General features: G+C 43.6%; 1 protein-coding gene across 1 annotated transcript in view; it reads left to right on the forward strand.

Annotated features, from left to right (window-relative positions):
- Positions 1–803: 803 nt before the first annotated feature.
- MAOB (monoamine oxidase B) overlaps positions 804–22,504 on the forward strand; it is a 131,264-nt gene continuing 109,563 nt past the window's right edge. Inside the window, exon 1 of the mRNA XM_024580009.4 lies at positions 804–965. Coding sequence (XP_024435777.1) covers positions 920–965 — 46 coding nt within the window. The 5' untranslated portion in view covers positions 804–919. The remainder of the gene's footprint in view (positions 966–22,504) is intronic.

Raw genomic sequence — 22,504 nt, forward strand, 5'->3', positions numbered from 1 at the left:
CCTTGCTGTTTAAGGGTGGGGCTCCAGATTCTACACTGCCCATCCAAGTCATTGCCCTTGCCACCGTCAGTTTTCTAGGTTCCTACCTGAACAGCTCCTAGCCCTGACACACTGATTTGCTCAAGGAACAGTTGATTAGTTTGATCATTTGCAAAAGTGTGGCAATTTAAGATTGTCTTTAGATTCTGCATTTGCAATACTAGGGAAGAGCCTTCCTGATTTAATTGTGGGCATATGGGCAGGGGAATTGGGGAAAGAAGTGGGTATTCGAAAGGAAAATGAGAAATCTGAGAATCCCACTCAAGTATGTGCCAAGGTAATGGCAACACTGTGTGGTGGGTCAAAGTGTGTCTCAGAATTTTGCTGGCTTGTTTTTTTCTTTCTGGCTTTTTATCTTGCCTTCACCAGTCACTATTTTATCTCACTTTCCTCATGTGTAAAATGGGTTGTTGCAAGTTTCAACTGGAATCATGCAATGTAAAGCCTTAGTAAGGTGCCTGGTACCTGGAAAGAGCTCAATTAATATTTGTTACTATCTGTATTGGTCCATTCCGGGAGTAATTGGGGTGCTGGAGGAAGGCACCCCAAATTGCCATCTTCCCAACCCCCAAGCTCAATCGTGCACTAAGGAGGCTAATGGGAAAATACTGTGCAGAAGGCGGCCAAGGGGTGGTGCCTCCAGGAAAGGACTTTTGCAGGCTCCAGATCGACCTCTCTGCCCAGGAGCCCTTCCTTCCCCAGGTCTGAGCCTCACAGCAGGGCGTGGACCTGCGGGCGGGGCTACGCTCCCCAGCGTCGTGGGCAGGCAATCTAGAGGTTCAGCAGAGGCAGTAGTTCTTCGGGCAGCGCTGTGGGTAGGAGCCGAGACCGAGAGACCAGAGCAGCTGGCACCCAGGTGGCCTGGAGAGGGGCGAGCGTCATGAGCAGAAAATGCGACGTGGTCGTGGTGGGGGGCGGCATCTCAGGTCAGTCGTGGTTGCTGCGCGTCCTTCTTCTTGCTCCAGCGCTCGGAGAAGTGCCGGCTAGGAGAGGCGTGCAGGGCGGCCATGGGAGGGGGTTGTGCCTAGGAGCCCTTAGATTCTCCATGCACCAGCGGGGATCTAGTGTGTCCAGAGTGCTGCACAGAACGCTCCCTCAGGGGGCGTATTTGGTGCGTCCCTGAACAGAAAAGCATAGGACTGGAAGTCTGTCAAAGGTATGAGGATTTGACTTTCTCACCTGGAAGAGTGCAAAATCTATGTTTGCTGTAATTTTCCAAGCAACGGGTAAGGAAGGTGGGGGGGGCGGGCAGGAGAGGGACTCCTACTTGGGGTTAGCAAAGGTCTGTCATTTGCCCCAAGCGAAGATGAGTCACTTGCTCCAACGGGACACTCCACACCCACGCTTGGAGCAGGCAAGCACCACAACTGTATTGTTATCCTGACATCAGGAAAATGTCCTTGAACAGCTCCCGCTTCAGAAAGAAGGGGTTGAACTCTGTGGCAACCGATTCCCAAAGAACCTCCTGACCCCGATTCTCTGGGGTTCCATGATTGTCATGGTTCTACCTGGGGCTGCAGGGCCTTCTTGGCAAATGTCTCTTCTCTCATGCTCTCCTCCTCCCCCCACCAACGCAGGACAGCCAAACCACCCAGCAGGGTTGGGCTGGAAAAACTTGGCTCTCTCTGGCACAACCCATATTTGGCAGATATGGGGTCAGAGACTACCCTATGAGAAATGAAAGTAGGGGAGGATGGGTGTTCACACAGAGGGGCTGCCAAAGACAGAAGTCAGAAGGAAGGATGAGGTCAGTGGGGGACCCCGCTCTCTGAGGAGGGTCAGTCAGATCATATGGGGGGGGAGTGGTCAGTGGGAATAAAAAATGCTTCCCCAACAGCCTGTTTAACAACCCTCTGGAGATGCTTTGCCCGAACACACAGGGCTTCCTGGTGCTTGAGCAGTAATGAGGACACCAATGAATGTGTTGGCTAAGACTTGCAGATCTCAGGAGCAGGGGTTGGTCTTGTTCCCAGTGAGGTCAGCAGGACAGAGGTGCTCTGACTCTGCTGTGCTTTTTGAGTAAACCAAGGCATTGGGTCCTGGGCACCTTCCTCCACTTCAGCCTTCTTTACCTTAGAGTCATATTTCAGGCTACCACTTCAGTCAGCTGGGATGTCTTGAGCTCACCCACACTACACTTTGTGCACAGTGCTGCAGGTACATAGATGAATAGATACAACAGCATGCTGAGGTGGGCCAAGGTTATATAGATTTAGTTTTCTTTTAACATTTTTGTTATCTTCTTTCCTGGAGGAACTTGGACTTAATAGCACGTCTATCTAGGTATTTTAGAAAGTATTACTAAGTGCTTCTTGATGCTTCCCTATAAAGCACCCCATCTTATGGAAGCTGAAATTTCTCTTCCCAGGTCCTCAAAGTCTTTTTTGGTCCCAAGTATATCTAAAGGGTTCAGATTCTTTTATTCTACCCCCTTTATTTTGCTCTTTCTAATTCATACTCCAAACTGTCAAGCTCACTCAAGTTATTTATGTTAAATTCATATGGGAAGGATAGGGTGGGTTTAGCTATTTTTACAAAAAGTTGTGAATCTCTATATTCATCCTCAAACTCTAAAAACCAGGGACTGCTGAGCAGATCTTCCTTTTCTCAAAAACATTACATAGAACAGGCATTGTTCTAAAAACCAAGGAACTAGGGTTCCAAAGCATTACTCAATTGCTCTACCTACTACCTCAGAATTACACCAACTTGTCATGGCTAGATTACAGGGTCTGTGTGAAGATCAAGTGAAACGTTGAGTGTGAAGATGGCTTTGCAATTGTCATGTATGACACAAGTTCCGACAAAAGTTTTGTTTACTCAAACAATAACCATTAGGATAGGTTGTGATAAGGCGTGCAAAAATAGATGACCTTGTTAGTGCCATGGAGATATGTCAATCCAGGAAGAGAGATGAAATACACAAACAAAGACAATATAAGATAGAAGACAGTACATATTACAAGAAGAGTCCATTAATTAATTAATTATTCATTAATGCAATGAATATTTATTTCCTGTTCCACATTTTTTAACTGATTTTATTGTTGTTCAATTACAGGTGTCTGCATTTTCTCCTCCCCACCCTCAATCCAAAGACACCTCCTACCCTTGCTTCCACCCCCGCCCCTGGTTTTGTCCATGTGTCCTTTATAGTAGTTCCTGAAAACCCTTCACCCCACTGTCCCCTTCCCACTCCCCTCTGGCTATTGTTAGATTGTTCTTAAATTCAATGACTCTGGTTATATTTTGTTTGCCTTTTTCTTTTCTTGATTATGTTCCAGTTAAAGGTGAGATCATATGGTATTTGTCCCTCACTGCCTGGCTTATTTCACATAGCATAATGCTCTCAGTTCCATGCATGCTATCACAAAGGGTATAAGCTCCTTCTTTCTCTCTGCTGCATAGAATTCCATTCTGTAAAAGTACCATTGTTTTTTGATCCACTCATTTGCTGATAGGCACTTAGGTTGCTACCAGCACTTGGCTATTGTAAATTGAGCTGCTATGAACATTGGGGTACTTAGGTTCTTTTGGATTGGTGTTTAAGGGGTCTTAGGGTATAATCCAAGCAGCAGAATTGCTGGGTCAAAAGGCAGTTCCATTTGTTTTGTGAGGAAATTCCATACTATTTTCCACAGCAGCTGCACCAGTCTGCATCCCCACCAACAATGTACTAATGTTCCCTTTTCTCCAAATCCTCTCCAACACTTGTTTGTTGCCTTCTTTATGATAGCCATTCAGAATGATGTGAAATGGTACCTCCTTGTGGTTTTAATTTGCATCTCTGATGGCTAGTGATGCTGAACATCTTTTCATAGGTCTTTGGACCCTCTATATGTCCTCCTTGGAGAAGTGTCTGTTCAAGTCCTTTGCCCATTTTTTAATTGGGCTGTTTGTCTTCCTGGAGTGGAGTCCTGGGAGTTCTTTATATACTTTGGAGATCAGATCCTTGTCTGAGGTATCATTGGCAAATATGTTTTCCCATACAGTTGGTTCTCCTTTCATTTTAATGTTGTTTTCTTTAGCCATGCAGAAGCTTTTTACTTTGATGAGGTCCCATTTGTTTATTCTTTTCTTTATGTCCCTTGCTTTAGGGACATGTCTGTGAAGATAATTGCTGCATGGAATGTCAGATTTTCCTGTCTATGTTTTCTTGTAGGGCTTTTATGATGATACAACTGATTTTAAATGCTTTTAAAATGCAATCCACCTTGAGTTCATTTTTGTGTATGGTGTAAGTTGGTGATCGAGTTTCATTTTTTTGCATGTAGCTGTCTAGATCTCCTAACACCATTTGTTGAAGAGGCTGGTTTTACTCCATTTTATGCTTCTTCACCCTTTGTCAAGTATTAATTGACCATAGAGACTTGGGTTTATTTCTGGGCTTTCTGTTCTGTTGCATGGGTCTATGTGCCTGTTTTTATGCCAGTACCAGGCTGTTTTGATTACAGTGACCTTGTAATACACTTTGATATCAGGTATTGTGATCCCTCCTGCTTTGTTCTTCTTTCTCAAAATTGCTGGAGAAAACTATTCCAGGTCATTTATCGTTCAATATAAATTTCTGAAATGTTTGTTTAATATCTGTGAAATATGTCATGGGTACTCTTAATAGGGATTTCACTGAATCTCTAAATCGCTTTGGATAGTATGACCATTTTGATGATGTTAATTCTTCCAATCCATGAGCATGGTACATGCTTCCATTTCTTTGTGTCTCCCTTAATTTCTTTCTTCAATGTTGTGTAGTTTTCTGAGTACAGGTCTTTTACATCCTTGGTTATGTTTATTTCTAGGTACTTTATTTTTCTTGTTGCTATATCAAATGGGATTTTTTTTCCTGATTTCTGTTTGTGAAGTTTCATTGTTGGTATACAGGAATGCCTTTGATTACGTTTTTAAAAAAAATTTTATTGTTATTCAATTACAGTTGTATGCCTTTTCTCCCCATCCATCCACTCTACCCCAGCTGAACCCACCTCCCTCCCCCACCTCCAACTTCCCTGTTGGTTTTGTCCATGTGTCCTCTATAGTAGTTCCTGTAATCCCCTCTTCCCACTGCCCCCCCCCCCCGGCTATTGTTAGATTGTTCTTAACTTCAATGTCTCTGGTTATATTTTGTTTGATTTTTCTTCTATTGATTATGTTCCAGTTAAAGGTGAGATCATATGGTATTTGTCCCTCACCACCTGGCTTATATCACTTAGCATAATGCTCTCCAGTTCCATCCATACTGTTGCAAAGGGTATAAACTCCTTCTTTCTCTCTGCTGCGTAGAATTCCACTGTGTAAATATACCATAGTTTTTGGATCCACTCATTTGCTGATGGGCACTTAGGTTGCTTCCAGTAATTGGCTATTGTAAATTGTGCTGCTATGAACATTGGGATGCACAGGTTGTTTTAGATTGGTGTTTCAGGGTTCTTAGGGTATAATCCCAGCAGCAGAATTGCTGAGTCAAAGGGCAGTTCCATTTTCAGTTTTCTGAGGAAATTCCATACTGTTTTCCACAGTGCCCTCACCAGTCTGCATTCCCACCAACAGTGCACTAGGGTTCCCTTTTCTCCACATCCTCTCCAACATTTGTTTGTGGATTTGTTTATGTTGGCCACTCCAAGATTTTATTAATGTATTTGGGTGCATATATATTTACAATGTTTATGTCTTCTTGATGGATTCTTCCCTTGAGTATTAAGAATTGTCCTTCTGGGCTGTTTTTGTGTCGCTTCTTTTGAAATCTGTTTTGTCTGATACTAGTGCTGCTACCCTGGGTTTTTTTTGGCTGTCTATTTGTTTGGAAAATTTGTTTCCAGCCATTCACTTTCAGTCCATGTAGGTGTTTTTTTCTGATGTGGGTCTATTGTAGGCAGCATATGTGTAGGTCATGATTTCTTATCCATTCCACTATTCTGTGTCTTTTGATTGGGACATTTAATCCATTTATGTTTAATGTTATTATTGAAAGGTATTGATTCATTGCCATTTTTTCGTACCTGTGTTCCTCTCTCTCTCTCACTGTTTTTCTTCCTGGTCTTAAACCAGACCGTTTAGCATCTCTTGCAGAGCTGGTTTGGAGGAGGTATATTCTTTGAGGCTTCTTTTGTCCAAGAAGCTCCTTATTTGGCCTTCCATTTTAATTGAGAGCCTTGCTTGATAAAGTAGTCTTGGTTGCAGGCCTCTGGTTCTCATTACTTGGAATATTTCTTGCTATTCCCTTCTGGCTTGGAGCATTTCCATTGAGAATTCAGCTGCTAGTCTTATTGGGGTTCCCTTATATGTTATTTCCTGGTTTTCCCTTGCTGCCTTTAAGATCCTCTGATTGTCTTGGAATTTTGCCATTTTAATCATGATTTGTCTTGAAGTGGGCCTCTTTGGGTTCCTCTTGCTTGGGACTCTCTGTGTTCCTGGATTTGTGTTTTGTTTTCTCTCATCAAATTAGGGAAGCCTTCCATCATTACTTTTTCAAACAGGTTTTCTGTCCCTTGCTCCTTTTCTTCTCTTTCTGGTATCCCTATTATATAGAGATTATTACATTTCATGTTGTCCTGCATTTCCTTTAACCCCTTTTCATTCTTTCTGAGCCTCTTTCCCTTTTCTTGCTCATTCTGGGTGTTTTTTTCTACGTTATCCTCCAGCTTGCTGATCCGATCTTCTGCTTTATTAAGCCTGCTTTTGATTCCTTCTACTGTGTTCTTCAGTTCAGAAATTGTGTTTTTCACTTCCTCTTGGTTCTTGTTGATAGTTTCTATTTCCTTTTTCATGTTGATACAGTTTGCAGTGATATCATTGTAGTTTCCCTGTAGTTTTTGGTAAATCTCTGTGAGCTCATTGAGCTTCCTTATAACCAATACTGAACTCAGTATCTGATAGTTGACTTGCCTGTATTTTATTTAGCATTCTTTCTGAGACGTCCTACTTTCATTTCATTTGGGGATTGTGTCTTGGTCTTCCCATTGTTTGTGAGACTCTTCTTGTTAGCCTCTGCTTCTTAAATTGATCTGTTCTGATTCTCTGGGCTTATGGTGTGAAATTCTGTGGTAGAATACCTGTGAGATTCAGTAGTACAGTCTCCTTGATCTCTCAAGCTCACTGATCTTGGGCTGTCCCTTATGTTGGCTTTGTGTATGTCTTTGGGTTTTGATTGTTGTTGGGTCTTTCTTTGTGGGTCCTTCCCACCAGCTGGTTAACTGAGGGTCACTCTGTCTTGTATTCTATTGTTCAGGTGTGGGCAGGTTGTGGTGGAGCTGGTTATTCCATTCGTACAAGGTTTTGAGGCTTTTCTCTTGCTCTTGTCCAGTTGTTTGTTCTGAGTAATTTCTCCACTGTTTAGTTGTAATTCCAGTTAGGTCCTGAGTTGAGTTAGTGTGGTTTCCACTCACTCCCTCACCTTCTTCCATTGTTATCTGTTGGTGGTTCCTTTGTTGGTGGGTTTCCTCTTCCAGCAGGTATCCTGGTGTTCACAGCTTGTACCTACTCTTTTTTGTGATCAGTTGGAGGGGGAAAGCAAAATGGTTTAAGACAGCAGGAGTGTATTCTATGATATTTAAAGTACCAGCCCTTAGAGAAGAGATAGGAGATCCTTTGGATATATATAGTGTTAACCATGATATTTCACCCAAGTAGCCACTTTTTAGAAAGGGTGAAAAGAAGATAAGACTCTTGATGCAGGGGGAGGATTATGAGTTGGATCTAGAAAGCAGTGAGCTTGTGGGAAGTCAGATTATGAGGTAAAGTGAGAGTAAAGTATAGAAAATAGGTGTAGTGTGTGAGAGAATAGATTTAACCACACCAGTAATAAAGTTCAGGAAACAATGAAGTGGGCTAAGATGTGGGAGTGGTGCTGTGTAGTATTTACAAATGTATGGAACAGGTATTATTTACAATATGGAGCAACAATCATATGACAGACTCTATGTGATTTGTATAACAAGAATAGGAAGTATAGGACCTAGAGTAGTGTGTTAATGAAACACAAGTGAAGTAAAAGACGGTAAATTGACAATACACTATGAAAGAGAGAATAAGGGGAAACCAGTCACACAATATAATTTAACCAGCCAAGCAAAGAGGACTAACAGAAAGAAGAGAAATACAAAAATACTAATAAAACGAGAGATGTAAGAATAATGAAAAAATAATAATACAAATATATAATAACTTGCAAGTTCTCTGGAGTAGCAAAGTGAAATTTGTCTCCCCTTCTCAGCTGTTGGGATGCCCCCTCTTTGGGTCCAACTCTGGTCTTTTCACAGTTCCAGGTTTTATTGTCTCACTTGTGGGAATTTTAAAAAAAAGAAGAAAAGAAAAAAAAAGAAGGAAGAAAGAAAAGATAAAAAGGGAAAGAAAGGAAGAAGGAATTAAACAAGAAAGGAGGAAAGAGAGGAAGAAGGAGTTAAAAAATAATACAATAAAAAACAATAAATTATTACTTAAAAAAATCCTCTTGCTGGGTTCAAACTGGCCAAGTCAGTTTTGCTGGTCTTCCTGACTGCAGCAGGCTGAGGGGGGCTTGGTTTCACTCTTCTTCCTTCCCTATAGGCACTTGGCCAGCCTCCAGCCCGGTTCCCTAGCAGCCTCTGGTCCCGCAGTTTCAGGTGCACACTCTCCTTTGGGCTTCGGTGTGAGCTCCGGGTTTTCCACATTGTGCACTCTCCCTGGGGCCTCGGGTATAACTGGACCCTTCTGCATCACCGAGGGAGCACTGTGTGACTAGTTGCGGAGGGGGCTGGAGTGGCTGTTGCAGGAGAATTGGCCAAAGACCCCCAAGTGTTTCTTTTTTCACTTTTTCTTTTTGAGAAATTCTTCCTGCTCAAGCCTGCCACTCTATACAAGGAAGGGCCTGTCCTCTCACATAGACCACCTCTCCAACTAGACTGGGGACTATCCAGGTTAGGGCCCCTCAAGGCTGGTCTACATAGTCTCTGTGAGTGCTCCCCACCCCTGTGTGTTTGCTACTTTGTCCTTATTCCCCTCCCTGCGACTTCAAGCAACCAGGTCTCTCCTGGTGCTGCTCAAACCTTGTTTGGCAGGGGATGGAGCTGTTGGCCTGGCTCTCTCCCAAGAGTCCTGCAGCAGACTCGGCAGGTGCTGGGCTTGTGGCTGCAGCCCCCTTGGTCCCCACACTGGTCCCAGGGACCTTATTGTCCTGAAGCACTGTCCTTACCATTTGATTTTTCAATGTCCTCTGAAATTTTTGGTCTCCTATCTTCCTATATGTTGGGGTACTGTTGGCTGTTCACTCTGTTCCTCGGTAGATCAGCTAGGTGTTTCACACGTGTGCAGGGGGGAGTGGAATCTGCTCCTACCTATCTCACTGCCAACTTAGCTCTTCCCTGTTCCACATTTTATCCCAAGGAAAATGAAAGGTGAATTATACAGGATCGTTGCCTCTGGGGTGCTCACAAGTTGATATGGGAGGCAGAGTCATGAACAAACATTAATGACCTATGATGACAGGTGGAAGAGGTCTAGAGAAAGCTGAACTCTATCTGGGAAAATCTGAGCAGACTTCACAGAGGAGGTGACAGTTGAAGTAGGTCTTAAAGAATGAATATGAATTCACTGGAGGTCTAGATGAATAAAGCATTTTAAGCTAAGGAACAGCTTCAGAAGGGAAGAGGGTGGAGACATGTGCAAAAAAAGTGAATAGGATTAAAAGGTACACATTTCTAGTTATAAAATAAATAAATCATGGGGATGTAATGTACAGCATAGGGAATATAGTTAATAATATCATAAAAACTTTGTATGGTAGCAGGTGGTTATTAGACTTATCGTGGTGATGACTTTGTTAGATATATAAATGTCAATCACGATGTTGTACACCTGAACTAATATAATATTGCATGTCAGTTATAATATTTTAAGTTAATTTTATTTTATTTTAAATTTTTTATAAAGTTAATTAATTTAAAAAATCACAAATATGTGAAATAACCTGGTACCATGCTTATGAAACCTTGAGAACTTCAGTGTGGATAGTTGGGGGGTCTAGTAGAAGACCAAACCACAAAGGTCAGTTGAAATGAATTGTGGGGAGTCTTTTTTTTTTTTTTTTTTTTAAATATATTTATTGATTATGCTATTACAGCTGTCCCATTTCCCCCCCCACTCCACTCCATCCTGCCCACCCCCCTCCCTCCCACATTCCCCCCCTATAGTTCATGTCCATAGGTCATACTTATAAGTTCTTTGACTTCTACATTTCCTACACTATTTTTACCATCCCCCTGTCTATTTTCCACCTATCATCTATGCTACTTATTCTCTGTACCTTTACCCCTCTCTCCCCCTCCCACTCCCTTAATGACAACCCTCATGTTCTAGTTGTTTGCCTAGTTTGCTCTCATTTTTGTTTTATGTGTGGCCGTTAATAACTGTGAGTTTGCTGTCATTTTTACTGTTCCAATTTTTGATCTTCTTTTTCTTAGGTAACTCCCTTTAACATTTCATATAATAAGGGCTTGGTGATGATGAGCTTCTTTAACTTGACCTTATCTGAGAAGCACTTTATCTTCCCTTCCATTCTAAGTGATAGCTTTGCTGGATACAGTAATCTTGGATGTAGGTCCTTGCATTTAATCTTGGGTAATGTAATTATGATGTGCTTTGGCGTGTTCCTCCTTGGGTCCAGCTTCTTTGGGACTCTCTGAGCTTCCTGGACTTCCCGGAAGTCTATTTCCTTTGCCAGATTAGGGAAGTTCTCCTTCATTATTTGTTCAAATAAGTTTTCAATTTTGTGTTCTTCCTCTTCTCCTTCTGGCACCCCTATAATTCGGATGTTGGAACGTTTCAAGGCGTCCGGGAGGTTCCTAAGCCTCTCCTCATTTTTCCAAGTTCTTGTTTCTTCATTCTTTTCTGGTTGGATGCTTGTTTCTTCCTTCTGGTCCACACCATTGATTTGAGTCCCAGTTTCCTTCTCATCACTATTGGTTCCCTGTACATTTTCCTTTGTTTCTCTTAGCATAGGCTTCATTTTTTCATCTGTTTTTCGAATAGATTCAACCAAGTCTGTGAGCATATTGATAACCAGTGCTTTGAACTGTGCATCCGATAGGTTGGCTATCTCTTCGTCGCTTAGTTGTATTTTTTCTGGAGCTTTGAAGTGTTCTGTCATTTGGGCCATTTTTTTTTTTTTTTGTCTTGGCGCGTCTGTTACTTTAAGGGGCGGAGACTTAGGTGTTCACGGGGGCGGGGTAATGCTGGTCACAGCGCTGTGACGCTGTACGAGGGGGAGGGGTCGAGTGGGAGCAATGGCGCCCCCCACACTCTCCTCCGGATTTCAATCTTTCACTCCGCTACCCATAATCAAACTGGGCCACTCTGGTGCTGGTTCCCGAGTGGGTGGGCCTGTGCACACTCTAGGCCCCTGTGGGTCTCTCCAACAACCTCTCCCGTGAGGCTGGGAGTCTCTCCTGCTGCTGCCCCAACCCCCACGGGCGTTTTCAATGAGGTTTGAGGCTTTATTTCCCTGAGCTGGAGCCCTGGGTTACGCAGTCTGCTTCGGTCCCTGCCGTTTGTCCGGTTTATCTGTGGGCGAATGTGGTGCCGCGGGGTGCTACCCACTGCTCTGCCTGCCCCGCTCTCCGCCACTCTGAGTCCGCCCCTCTGGGTTTATCTGTGCAAATGTGGGGCCGCAGGGTCTGCTAGTGCTCGGACTGCCTGCGCCATTTGTCCCACACTCCACCAGTCTCGGTCCCGCCACAGCCACGTGAGTCCTCTCCACCCCGGTGCCCGTCTCCGCCCCTCCTACCAGTCTGGATGAATGGTTATTTTCTATTTTCTTGGTGTTGGTCCCCCTTGCTGTTCGATTCTCTGTCAATTCTGGTTGTGCGAGGAGGCGCAGTGTGTCTACCTACGCCGCCATCTTGGTTCTCTCAATTGTGGGGAGTCTTGTATGCCACCTCAAAAGTTTTAGTTCTTTCTGTGGTCATTGAATGGCCACTGAGGATTTTTCATTCACAAAGTGACATGTTTCAAGTGACAGTGTTAGCAAAAAAAGCCATGTAAGGAAGAGGATAGTAGGTTTGGGGGAAAGATGGGATATCTGGAGGTGGAGGTGCTGGAAAGACACCGGGGAAAGATGTCTAGCAGGTAGAAATGCAGGGAAGAAGTTGGGCTTACAAAGAAGTTTTAGTTGAAGCCACTGAAATAAATAAAATGACCCAAACCAAGAGTGTAGAGAAGAGAGGAGGCCAGAACAGAACTAGAAGAGAAGGCACTTACTTCCACTACATGAAGGAAGATATTTAGTCATTCTCTATATGAGACAAGGAAACTGAGAAAATGGAAAACACTTTATTAACCTCAAATCTTAGCTCAGATGTCATTTCGCAGGGCAGCCTTCCTGAATCCCTCCCAGATGGTATTAGATGCCTTTGTTTAACTCTCCTCTGCCACTTTGTTCTTTCCATGAGTTTTTAATTGTTTACGTATTAGTATAATTATGTACAGATATACTTTGTTTTATTGCACTTTGCTTTATTGTGCTTTACAGATAGTGTGTTTTTACAAATTGAAGGTTTGTAGCAATCCTGCATCGGGAAAGTCTATTGGCACCATTTTTTCAACAAGTTCAGATGATAGTTAGCATTTTTTTTAGCAATAAAGTATTTTTCAATTAAGATATGATTGTTTTTTAAAGATATAATGCTACTGCACACTTAGTACACTACTGTATAGCATAAACAGAGCTTTTATATGCACTGGGAAAGCAAAAACTTTGACTTGCTTTCTTGTTATATTTGCTTTCTTATGGTGGTCTGGAACCAAACCCTTGATATATCTGAGGTATGCCTGTATATTCAATATGTTTCTTTTTCACTAGACTGTAAGCCTCTGGATCCCACAAAGGTATCTTTTTTCCTCCCGTGAGGACCCACAACCCCCAGCTCCAGAGCTCTGCCTGGCCCAGTTAGCACTCAGTAAATATGTCAAATTAATGAACATTACACCAACAAAGTAACAATTGATTGGATCCAAAATCCACACCAATTTATAACCAACCCTTTCAGATTTCCTGCCAAATCATGTTAAGAATAGGAAACATAGTAAAATCAGAATTTTAGAATTAGTTAGGTGACTGATCCCATGATTTACATTTAAAACTGTCTGAATTTGATTCTTGTTTTTAAACTTTATTAATTATTAAACTTGGTACATTCTGATCATGCACATGTACTGATTTTTAGAGCTGTCAGCAAATTTTAGTCACTCCCATTGAGATAAATAGAGCTGTTGTGGGGATATAGCTGGTTAATATAGAACTTTGTTTTTTGATGCTTGAAAAATTCCAAGCAAATTGTGAAACAGCTTTTTAAAAATATGTGTGCAATCTAGATGCAAACCTATCAATAAACCCTTCATGTAAGGAGCAGATCATCTCTGGAACATTGGCAAAGTAGCTGCATTTTCCAGATGGAACTGGACCGTAGCACATTGTTTCTGTTTCAATGCCCAGTTTTAGTGTTCGGGCTGGTGGAACCATGGAAACTATCTTTTGCAATTCTGGAATGGCTCTTGCTCAGTCCTCAAAATAAAATCTAATAAAAAAGGGAAACTTGAAGTAGAAAAGAGAAAGTGTGTGCTAGGCTTAAAAGAGGAGATTCATCCATCTGAGTGTGACAGGCACTTGGCTAAGATCCTGAAAGAGTTGGAGCTCCAAAGTTGTAAGCAACATGTGGCAGATGGTCTGTGTGCTCAGGAGAGCAAGTTTGCTGCAAACTGGCAGGGCTAGTCTGGGCAGGGAGTGTCAGACATGGCCCACAAGGGATTTTGAGTTGAGTGAGGGATGCGGTAGGCAGTTATGGCCCAACTGTTAATGGCAAAGCCACCTCCTCATCTTGGATGAAAAAAGATGGAGAACATCCCTGGGCTCATATAGCCCACCTGAATGATTTAAAAAATTATAATTGTGTGGAAGTGCTTAGAAATTTGGATATGCTATCCAAGGAGAGGACACAGAGAAGCTGTATGTGAAAGTAAAAAGAACACATACTTTGCTGTCAAACAGATGCATTGTCTATCCCATTTCCTTTACTGACCTGTGCGTCACCTTAAAAGTTCTATAACCTCTTTGTTCTTCAGCTGCCTCACCTGTAAGATGAAACTTTAAATGCCTTTATGGCCAAGGATTAGAAAGGATGAAACTGAATGGTTGTACACTGTGTTAGGATTAGATAAAATGTACATGAAGGACAGTGCATGGAGGTCATTATGGGTACAGCTTGTACCTTTATGGAAAATCTATCCTTGTTTAGCTTCTAGGCTTTTTAAAAATATCTACGGGAGTAGAAGCATACATTTTTGTGTAATCACATATTCCTTTTTCACCAACCAATAATGTTTCTTGCTGTGAGGCCTTTATAAGGTGGCAATAGCATTTGAGGTATATATGCAGGCATCAACAGGTACCTGCCTGGTTCCAGCTACATCCTGCCCCAGCCTGTCCCTTTATTTCATCTAGTGAGGAGCTTGAGAAGTTCAGGTTCACTGTGATTCTGGGATCCACTGTGTTCCTCATCAGGAGAAATTTTGAAAACCTAAGATGTGTATTTCATCAACACTCTAGTCCGGCTCTAATTCTGATTCTGACCTGGTCCTCACTTCAGCCACCTGACTCTCCTCTTAATTATAATAAATAACAAATGTATTAATAATAAATGATAATATTATTTATTAAATAATAAGTAAAGTTGGCACGTTGAGCACTGTCTACATGCTGAACAAGATGTTAGGAACTTGACTTTTCACAGCAGTTCTGTGAGGGTTTTGAATGATAAAGCCCTGTTCCTTCTGCTTAATTTTACTAACTGGAGCACACTGGGAGGGGCCTGCTTGGTAGGCCATGTGGACAGAGCCAGGTGCTACTAGAGTAACAATTTCTATGTCCCTATGTATCCTCAGAAGTCACTAAGGCATGTTTAAGGCTTGGCTTGGCTATTATCAATGGTGACAGTTTTCTTTCCTTTTTTTATAGGATTTTATTTATTTATTTTTAGAGAGGGGGAGGGAGAAAGAGGAAGAGAAACATCAATGTGTGGTTCCCTCTTACTGTGTTCCCTACTGGGGACCTGGCCTGCAACCCAGGCTTGTGCCCTGACTGGGAGTCCAACCGGCGACCTTTTGGTTTGCAGGCTGGCACTCAATTCACTTACCCACACCAACCAGGGCAGTGGTGAGCTTTTCTTTCTCCTCTGCCTGGGTGTTAAGGTCTAGGCTCCCTATCCTCAGGGACAGTGGTGGAGCATAGAGGTTAAGATCATGGTATATAAACTAGTTCCACTGCTAACTAGTTCTGTCACCTTAAGCAAAATCAATAACCTTTCCATGCCTTGCTTTTCTTATCTGGAAAATAGGGATAATAATGGTATCTGTTTCAGAAGTAGTTGAGAGGATTAAAAGAAAATTCATGTAAAAAGAAAAAATTCATGTAAGGTGCTTGGGAGTGGGGCTTGGCATCTGGCAAGCACAGAGTAGATGTTGGCTAGTATTGTTAATTGGTGTGATAAAATAACCACCAACCACTAGCAGGTATGAAGTGCCAGTGTGCCAACTGATTCTACTCTCAAACTTTGGGTTGAGGAAGTGGCTAGCATCTGTGTATGCACATGCATATGCACACACATGAAATATTATCATGTAACAGGGATACCACTTCTCAGCCCTGCTTTCTTGGCTTGCATATGATTTGCTAATGTATTATAGATGATGCAAGAAAGCCAGCAGCTAAATTTAAAGGCAAAGCTTAAACTCTAATTATTTTTACTATATTTAAGAGATAAATATATCAAGAATTTTAAATGCAGAACACATTTCTAAATGAAGATTTCTAATTCACTTGGTGTCAATACTAGGCTTGAAAGGTTTTCTTAGGCTCCGCCGAGGAAGAAATGCCAATCAGCCACAAAATTAGGCAGAACAGAGCTTTATTGGGGTTTGCACACCCGGGTGAGGTTCCCCTGTCCGCAGAGCAGGGCCTGGGAAGTCGCGCCCAAGCAGGGAATATGGCGGGGTTTTATGCACCAAATTCTGGTTGGCTTTCTTTGTGGGGGCTAGGGATTGGTCTCCTTGAACAAAGCAGCAATCTATCATTGGTGGTTCCCTCGTTTGATGTCAGCCGTCTCTTCCGGGTTGTAGTTTGACTGCCATTTTGTTCTACCCCGCCCATCCTGACATTTTGACCTCTTTGATAGGATAAGGGGCGCCGTGTTCGATCTGGCTACTTCCTACTGTCTGGGGGGCAGAGGAGAGGGGCTAGAGGTTGGCGGCTTTAGACGGATGATGACGGGGGGGGGTGATGGGAAGCTACAGTTGGGGTAGAAGTGTCCCATACTTGTGGGTTGACAAGAGACGGGAAATAGGTGGAGCTGGAGGAGGAGTTGGATTTTCTAACAGTGGAAGGATAAGGGAGGAGGAAGGGGTAGGGATTCTGGTGACCTGGAGAGTGGCGCCTAGTAGTTGGAGAACGTCCCTTCCTAGAAGCGGGATAGGGCAGGAGGGTATGACAAAGAATGAATGGGAAAAGGGAAAGCCGTCCAGACTGCAGTTAAACACAGGGGTTCGCCACGGACGAGATGGGGACCCATCAACCCATATGACTGAGATCTGGGAAGGAGCAAGAGGTCCTGAAAAAGATGGTAAAATAGAGTAGGTAGGCCCCGTGTCCACCAGGAAAGGGATGGACTTACCCGCTACCTGCAGTGTTACCCTGGGCTCAGCGATGGTGATGCGGGTCTTCGAGTCCGGGACGCTTCAGTTGTCTAGGAGTCTGAGAAGTTCCGGTGTGGCCAGGGAAGAGTCCACACCTTGATCGGCTAGTCCCCCGCATGGAGGCGCCAGGGACGAGCCTCTAAGGGTACAGGCATCCCTCCACTGGCCAAGCTGTCAGCAATTGGGGCAGGGCTTCGTTAGTGGCTGAGGTTGAGGACACTGGCGGGCCAAGTGTCCTTTTTTGCAGCACTTGAAACAGGCCCTCAGTGGGGCGTTCTTCGGCCCGGACTTAGGCTTCTCCCCTGCGCTGGTGTTTGCCTCCAGCCGCAGGGCAGCTAGCTTGGCTTGGGTCTGCAGGGCCACCTTTTGCTGTAGGCGTGCCTGGCAGGCAGCCTCAGCCTCTGCTTCCCAATTATTGAAAACCTTAAATGCCATATTTACCGGATCTCGGATGGGGTTTGGGGGCCATCCTTGGCCTTTTTAAATTTTCTTCTAATGTCTGGGGCCGACTGAGAGATAAAGTGAGTAGCTAAGACAGTGGCCCCAGCGTTAGAAGCCAGGTCAAGGCGGGTATGGAGCACCATTGCCTCAGTTAGTCTGTTGAGAAATAGGGCCGGATTTTCTCTGGGGCCTTGGGTGACTTTTATGAGTTTATCGTAATTGACTGCTTGAGATGAAGGGCAAGGGGAAGGCAGAGACCTCCTTTTGGGAATTACAGTTGTTAGAGGTGGAAAGAGCCTAGGCGTTTCTCAATTGAAGAGAGGTCAGTTAGTGAGAAGGGGACATGGACCCGAACGACACCCTCTTCTCCTGCCACTTCCTGGAGGGGGCAAATACAGGAGTCTAGGGGCTCTAGATTCTGGCAAGAGTGCGTGTGAGCTGACTGGGGAGGAAAGGTCTTCAGAGGGAGGGGAAGAATCCGGCTGAGAGGGGAGGGCCAGGGCTGGAGTAGTCCTTGGCGGGATCTGATAAGGAGGAGGAGGAGGAGAAGCAAGATCTTCAGTGGAATCAGAAAAGGAGGAAGGGTTTTCTGGGGCAGTTGGCTTAGGAGGCCATACGGGTCAGAGTTCCCTCGGGCCAGGAGAACCTGAGCTGTGGAGCATTGGGCACACAGATCAGGGCGGGAGCACAAGGCCCAAAAGCCCTGAATGTATGGGACCTCAGACCATTTGTCAGTCCGTCTGCAAAAATTATCTAGGTCAGTAACGGTAATGAAATCGAAAGTACCTTCAGGAGTCTAGGTTTCGCGATTATCGAGCTGATATAATGGCCCGGCCATTAGAAAAATCAGCTGTTTTCGCTTGAGACCAGGATCAATAGCCGGCAAATTTTTCAGGAGGCACCCTAGAGGTGACTTAGGGTCTGGCTTGGACTCCTGCCCCCCCATTCCTGGTCCCGGGAGGATTAGCAAGTGGGAATCAGCGTCCCTCAACCCAAGTTGCTGATCCGGTCAGGTAAAGATGAGGATCTAGGCCCAGGGACGTCTCCTCCAGTGCCTACAGCCCCTCAGCAGAGGGAGAGCAGCCTCTCCTGGAAGGGTCACCCCGACGCAGCGCTGCGAATTGGTGGGAGAGCAGCCTCTCCCAGCAGATAGGGGCCTGGAATCAGTGTTTGGGAACCAGAAACATAAGGGCAACAGCACATACCCTGGTTCTTAGTCCGGACTGGTGGGGTGACCACCAGGCCTCCTCGGGGAGTAGGAATAGGAGTGGTCTTCAGCAGACAACAACTCCTCCCGGGTTTCGGCACCAAATGAAAGGTTTTCTTAGGCTCCACCAAGGAAAAAATGCCAATCAGCCACAAAATTAGGCAGAACAGAGCTTTATTGGGGTTTGCACACCCGGGCAAGGTTCCCCAGTCTGCAGAGTGGGGCCGGGGAAGTCGCACCCAAGCAGGGAATATGGCAGGGTTTTATGCACCAAATTCTGGTTGACTCTCTTTGTGGGGGCTAGGGATTGGTCTCCTTGAACAAAGTGGCAATCTATCATTGGTGATTCCCTGGTTTGACATCAGCCATCTCTTCCGGGTTGTAGTTCAGCTGCCATTTTGTCCTACCCCACCCATCCTGACAGGCTCACCTCAATGTTACTCAATTTAGCATTTGTTTCCTTAATGGATTTCCTCTTTTCCTGGTGAAACCATAATTACAGGAGCAGCTATTTCCAGGCTTTTACCCTTTACTCATTTTCATATCAGCTATTTCCTCCATAACAAGAACTTATAATGTGTTTGGACAACATTTGTTCACAGTTACATAGGTGCAAAGACACACATTGAGAGGATTTTTGTAAAGCGGTTACCTTATACAACTGATATGTATGTCATCAAAGTTGTTTGAAAACATACTACAGTTTATAGCTGAAAAATCAACTTGTTTTAATGGCTCTTGCATTTTTGACACTAAATACACAGATGACTTCTGGGTCAAGTTTTTCCAGTGAACTTGAAGAGATAATTTAGTTTCTAACTTACTTATCTGACATTTGAACCTCAGTAACACTTCATGTTACATTGACAGAGTAAAATCCTTATAATGTTTTAGTGTCAAGTATTACTTTTCCAAGTATCAATAATGACAACTAGTATGTTATCACCAAATTCTCAAATGTACATTTCTTTATTCCTGTCAAGATTGAAACTACATATGCATATGCACTTGACTGATGTACATTGAATTAGAACATCTACAGTTTAAATAACAATTAAGATTACTGAATATTAAATTATTATGGGTGACAAGATCATAGGATAATGGCAGATGTCAGTCAGCATCTGGGACAAATTGTGGGGGGTTCCACCCGCAGGGCCCCCCTGGCCGCCACGGATGGGAATAAGTCTACCAAGACATGATCTGCTTGGGGAGGAAAGGTGGCCGATCTCTCAAAGGAAAAGGGCCAAGAGACTTTTCCTCAATGGGCTTTTATTGGGTTCAATTTGCACAGGAATACAGGTAAAGCTCATCAATCATTGTCAGGCAGTAAGGATCAAACAATAGATAACAAACAAAGAACTCTGAGGGTTTATTCTGAGTCAGGGTCAGTTAGCTAAAGGGCTATAAGATTTTGGGAAACAAACTCATTTCAGGCTTGGACCCTTATCATTTAAATTGTGGGTATTAGCAAAGCAGGTTTCACAGGATTTTATGCATTCTTTCTTAGGCCTGATATCCCCAGGGAACCTGCCCTTTCCAGCACAGGGCTGCACCCACCTCTGGCATTGTTTCAGGCTTAAGTCAAGCAGGGGAAGTAAGGCAGCCAAGAGATTAGGAGACTTCTTGCAGACAGAATGAGGACTCAGGCTATGTCAAAGCTGAGGAGCGAGGGTCCATCACTCGCTTTTTCTATAGCCCCCCAAGTCCTTCCCTGTGGGACTCTTCATGACCATGCCTGTCTTAGGTTGTCCCTCCCTTGAGGAATCTTACCCATCATTGGCTGGCTAGTCAGGCTCAGGGCCAAGCAGGGTAAAGTGGTCAGGGGCGGCGCCCAGGCCGGGGAGACAAGCTTTGTGTCCTTAGTGGCTTATGATCCCAAGGTCTCTGACTCAGCCTTAACCATGGGAGGTTACAGCTTCTGACACCATGTAGGGTGGTTCCCAACAACAAATGACCTGTGTCCTGTTGCATTCAAACCTTTAATTTCATCTAGGGAGTTGATGGCATTATATTTATAGCCTTAACAGTGCTCCCTGTGTATCTCTATTACTAAATCTCATTTAAATTACTTGTTTAAACATCTGTAATCCCACACCTGACCATAGGGCTGACCAAATTCCAGGACTTTGTATGATTGATTTCTTTATCTCGGGTGTTTAGAAAGGAATTCATCCCACCTAACCCCTAGAAATTGAATTAAATTGGTAGAGTCCCTTGAACATGACCATGGGTCTCCTCAGGATTTGGACCCAGAAAAGGTAAGCTCCACAATTAGAAACCTATTGAAAAAAAAATGGAGCAAACTTTTCAACTCCTGGAGGAAGCAGGATAACACAGAAGTTAAATGGTTCAAATCCTACCTATGTCCCTAACTGTAGCTTGGGCTCAAGGTTACCTACTTCCTCAGTCTCTAGATCCTCACTTATAAAGTGGAATGATGGTCCTAGGGCTAACTCCTGTGATGCTGAATAAATGTTAAATATGATATTTTTACCAGTGAACTGATAGTACTTAATGGAGGGGATCCTGGAAATGTACCAGATCAAATACTCTTCTAAGTCTAAAAAATGAGCCAAATTGAGAGGCTGTGTTCAGAATGAGTGTTTTTATCACCATAAAAGAATTCTTTGGAGATTTACTCAGGTTAAATGGGTAACATTACCATTTTGGAAGGGCTCAAGTTTTCTAGGCTTAGTTTTATAGTAATGTCTCTGCATAAAAGTCATTATTTCCCTTAATAGAGGGAGTATAATGGTACAAAAGTCTGTCTTGATTTTGAATATGCAAATCACATAAAACTCTTCTAAGCTAAAAAGACGTTTGCTTTAGTAGAATCATTGGTGTCTGAAGGTGATGAAAGCATCTTTAGAGTTTTTAGCTACTAGTGAGAACACCTGGTTTTCTGTCCAAGGAAAAACAGGCCAGAGAGGCCAAAAGGACTCCAGGACTCACAGCCACTTCTTTTGAATAAAACTACTGCCCTGGGGAATGCACCCCAGATTTATGAGGAAGTGCAATTGAAACAATAACCTGACCAAATGATGCTGAGTAGAAGGTAAAAATCACTAATACTTTGAAAGCACTGTTTTTACATTTTACTTTCATATTCACAAAATGGATCCATCTTTGACTCCTTCAGTTAACTCAGTAAACAAAAGTACTATACAAAACCAAGTCCCAGTAGGCAATGTTGATAAAGCCAGCACATACCGGTATTTATTTACTGAAGGAAGTTATAGAAAAAGGGTAAGACCAAGTTCTTACCTTAGGAAACAAGACCAACACATAAGGAACCATTAATAATAATATATAATTGAGTTCTGTACCGTGGGACCCAATGGCTAAGTTACAAAGAAGAAATAATTGAAAATCCAAGGAGTTGGAGAAGGTCTTATTAAGAGAGTGTGTCATGAGCAAGGGAGCATCGCGGAAAGGAGTCACTGACATACCTTTGTGGCTTTGCACAATATCATGTTTATTAGGGGAGACCTCCCCAATAGGCCAATAGAGTTATACACAGGTTACACACAGAAAAGGAGGAGGGCTTACTGGATAGAGCAAACAGAGCAAGCATCTGGTGCAAAGTTCTGATTGCTGGAGGCTCCGCAGATGGAGAGGAGTGCATTGGTCTCAAACCAGGAGGCTACAGTGGCAGCACACTCCTGGTGGACCAGAAGTCCTCTAGGGCTTTGAGTGTGGCCTGTGGTACAACCAAGCTTGAGCATGGAGTGGCTGCAGCTCTGGGTTCTTATAGCCCACAATGGGCGACAGTCATGTTCATATCAGTGTCCAGGTGGAGTCCTTATCCAAGTGTCTAGACTTGCAGTTTTACATGATCTGGGCCCATGGGGCATTCCCATTACACCCCATTATTTCAATCCTGGGCATCATGCCACTTGACATAACTGAAATGGCTGACAGTGACTCCATATTGGATTATCAAAGGTATCCAAAAAGTCTGCTCCGCTCTTGCTCTATAAAAAGTGGAATTCAAACAGGTCTTTTTTTATATATCCTCACCTGAGAATGTGCTTATTGATTTTAGAGAGAGGGGAAGGAAGGGAGGGAGGGAGAGAGAAAGAGACAGACAGACCGGCATTG

This window comes from Desmodus rotundus, chromosome X, assembly GCF_022682495.2.
Source record: "Desmodus rotundus isolate HL8 chromosome X, HLdesRot8A.1, whole genome shotgun sequence".
NCBI lineage: Eukaryota > Metazoa > Chordata > Mammalia > Chiroptera > Phyllostomidae > Desmodus > Desmodus rotundus.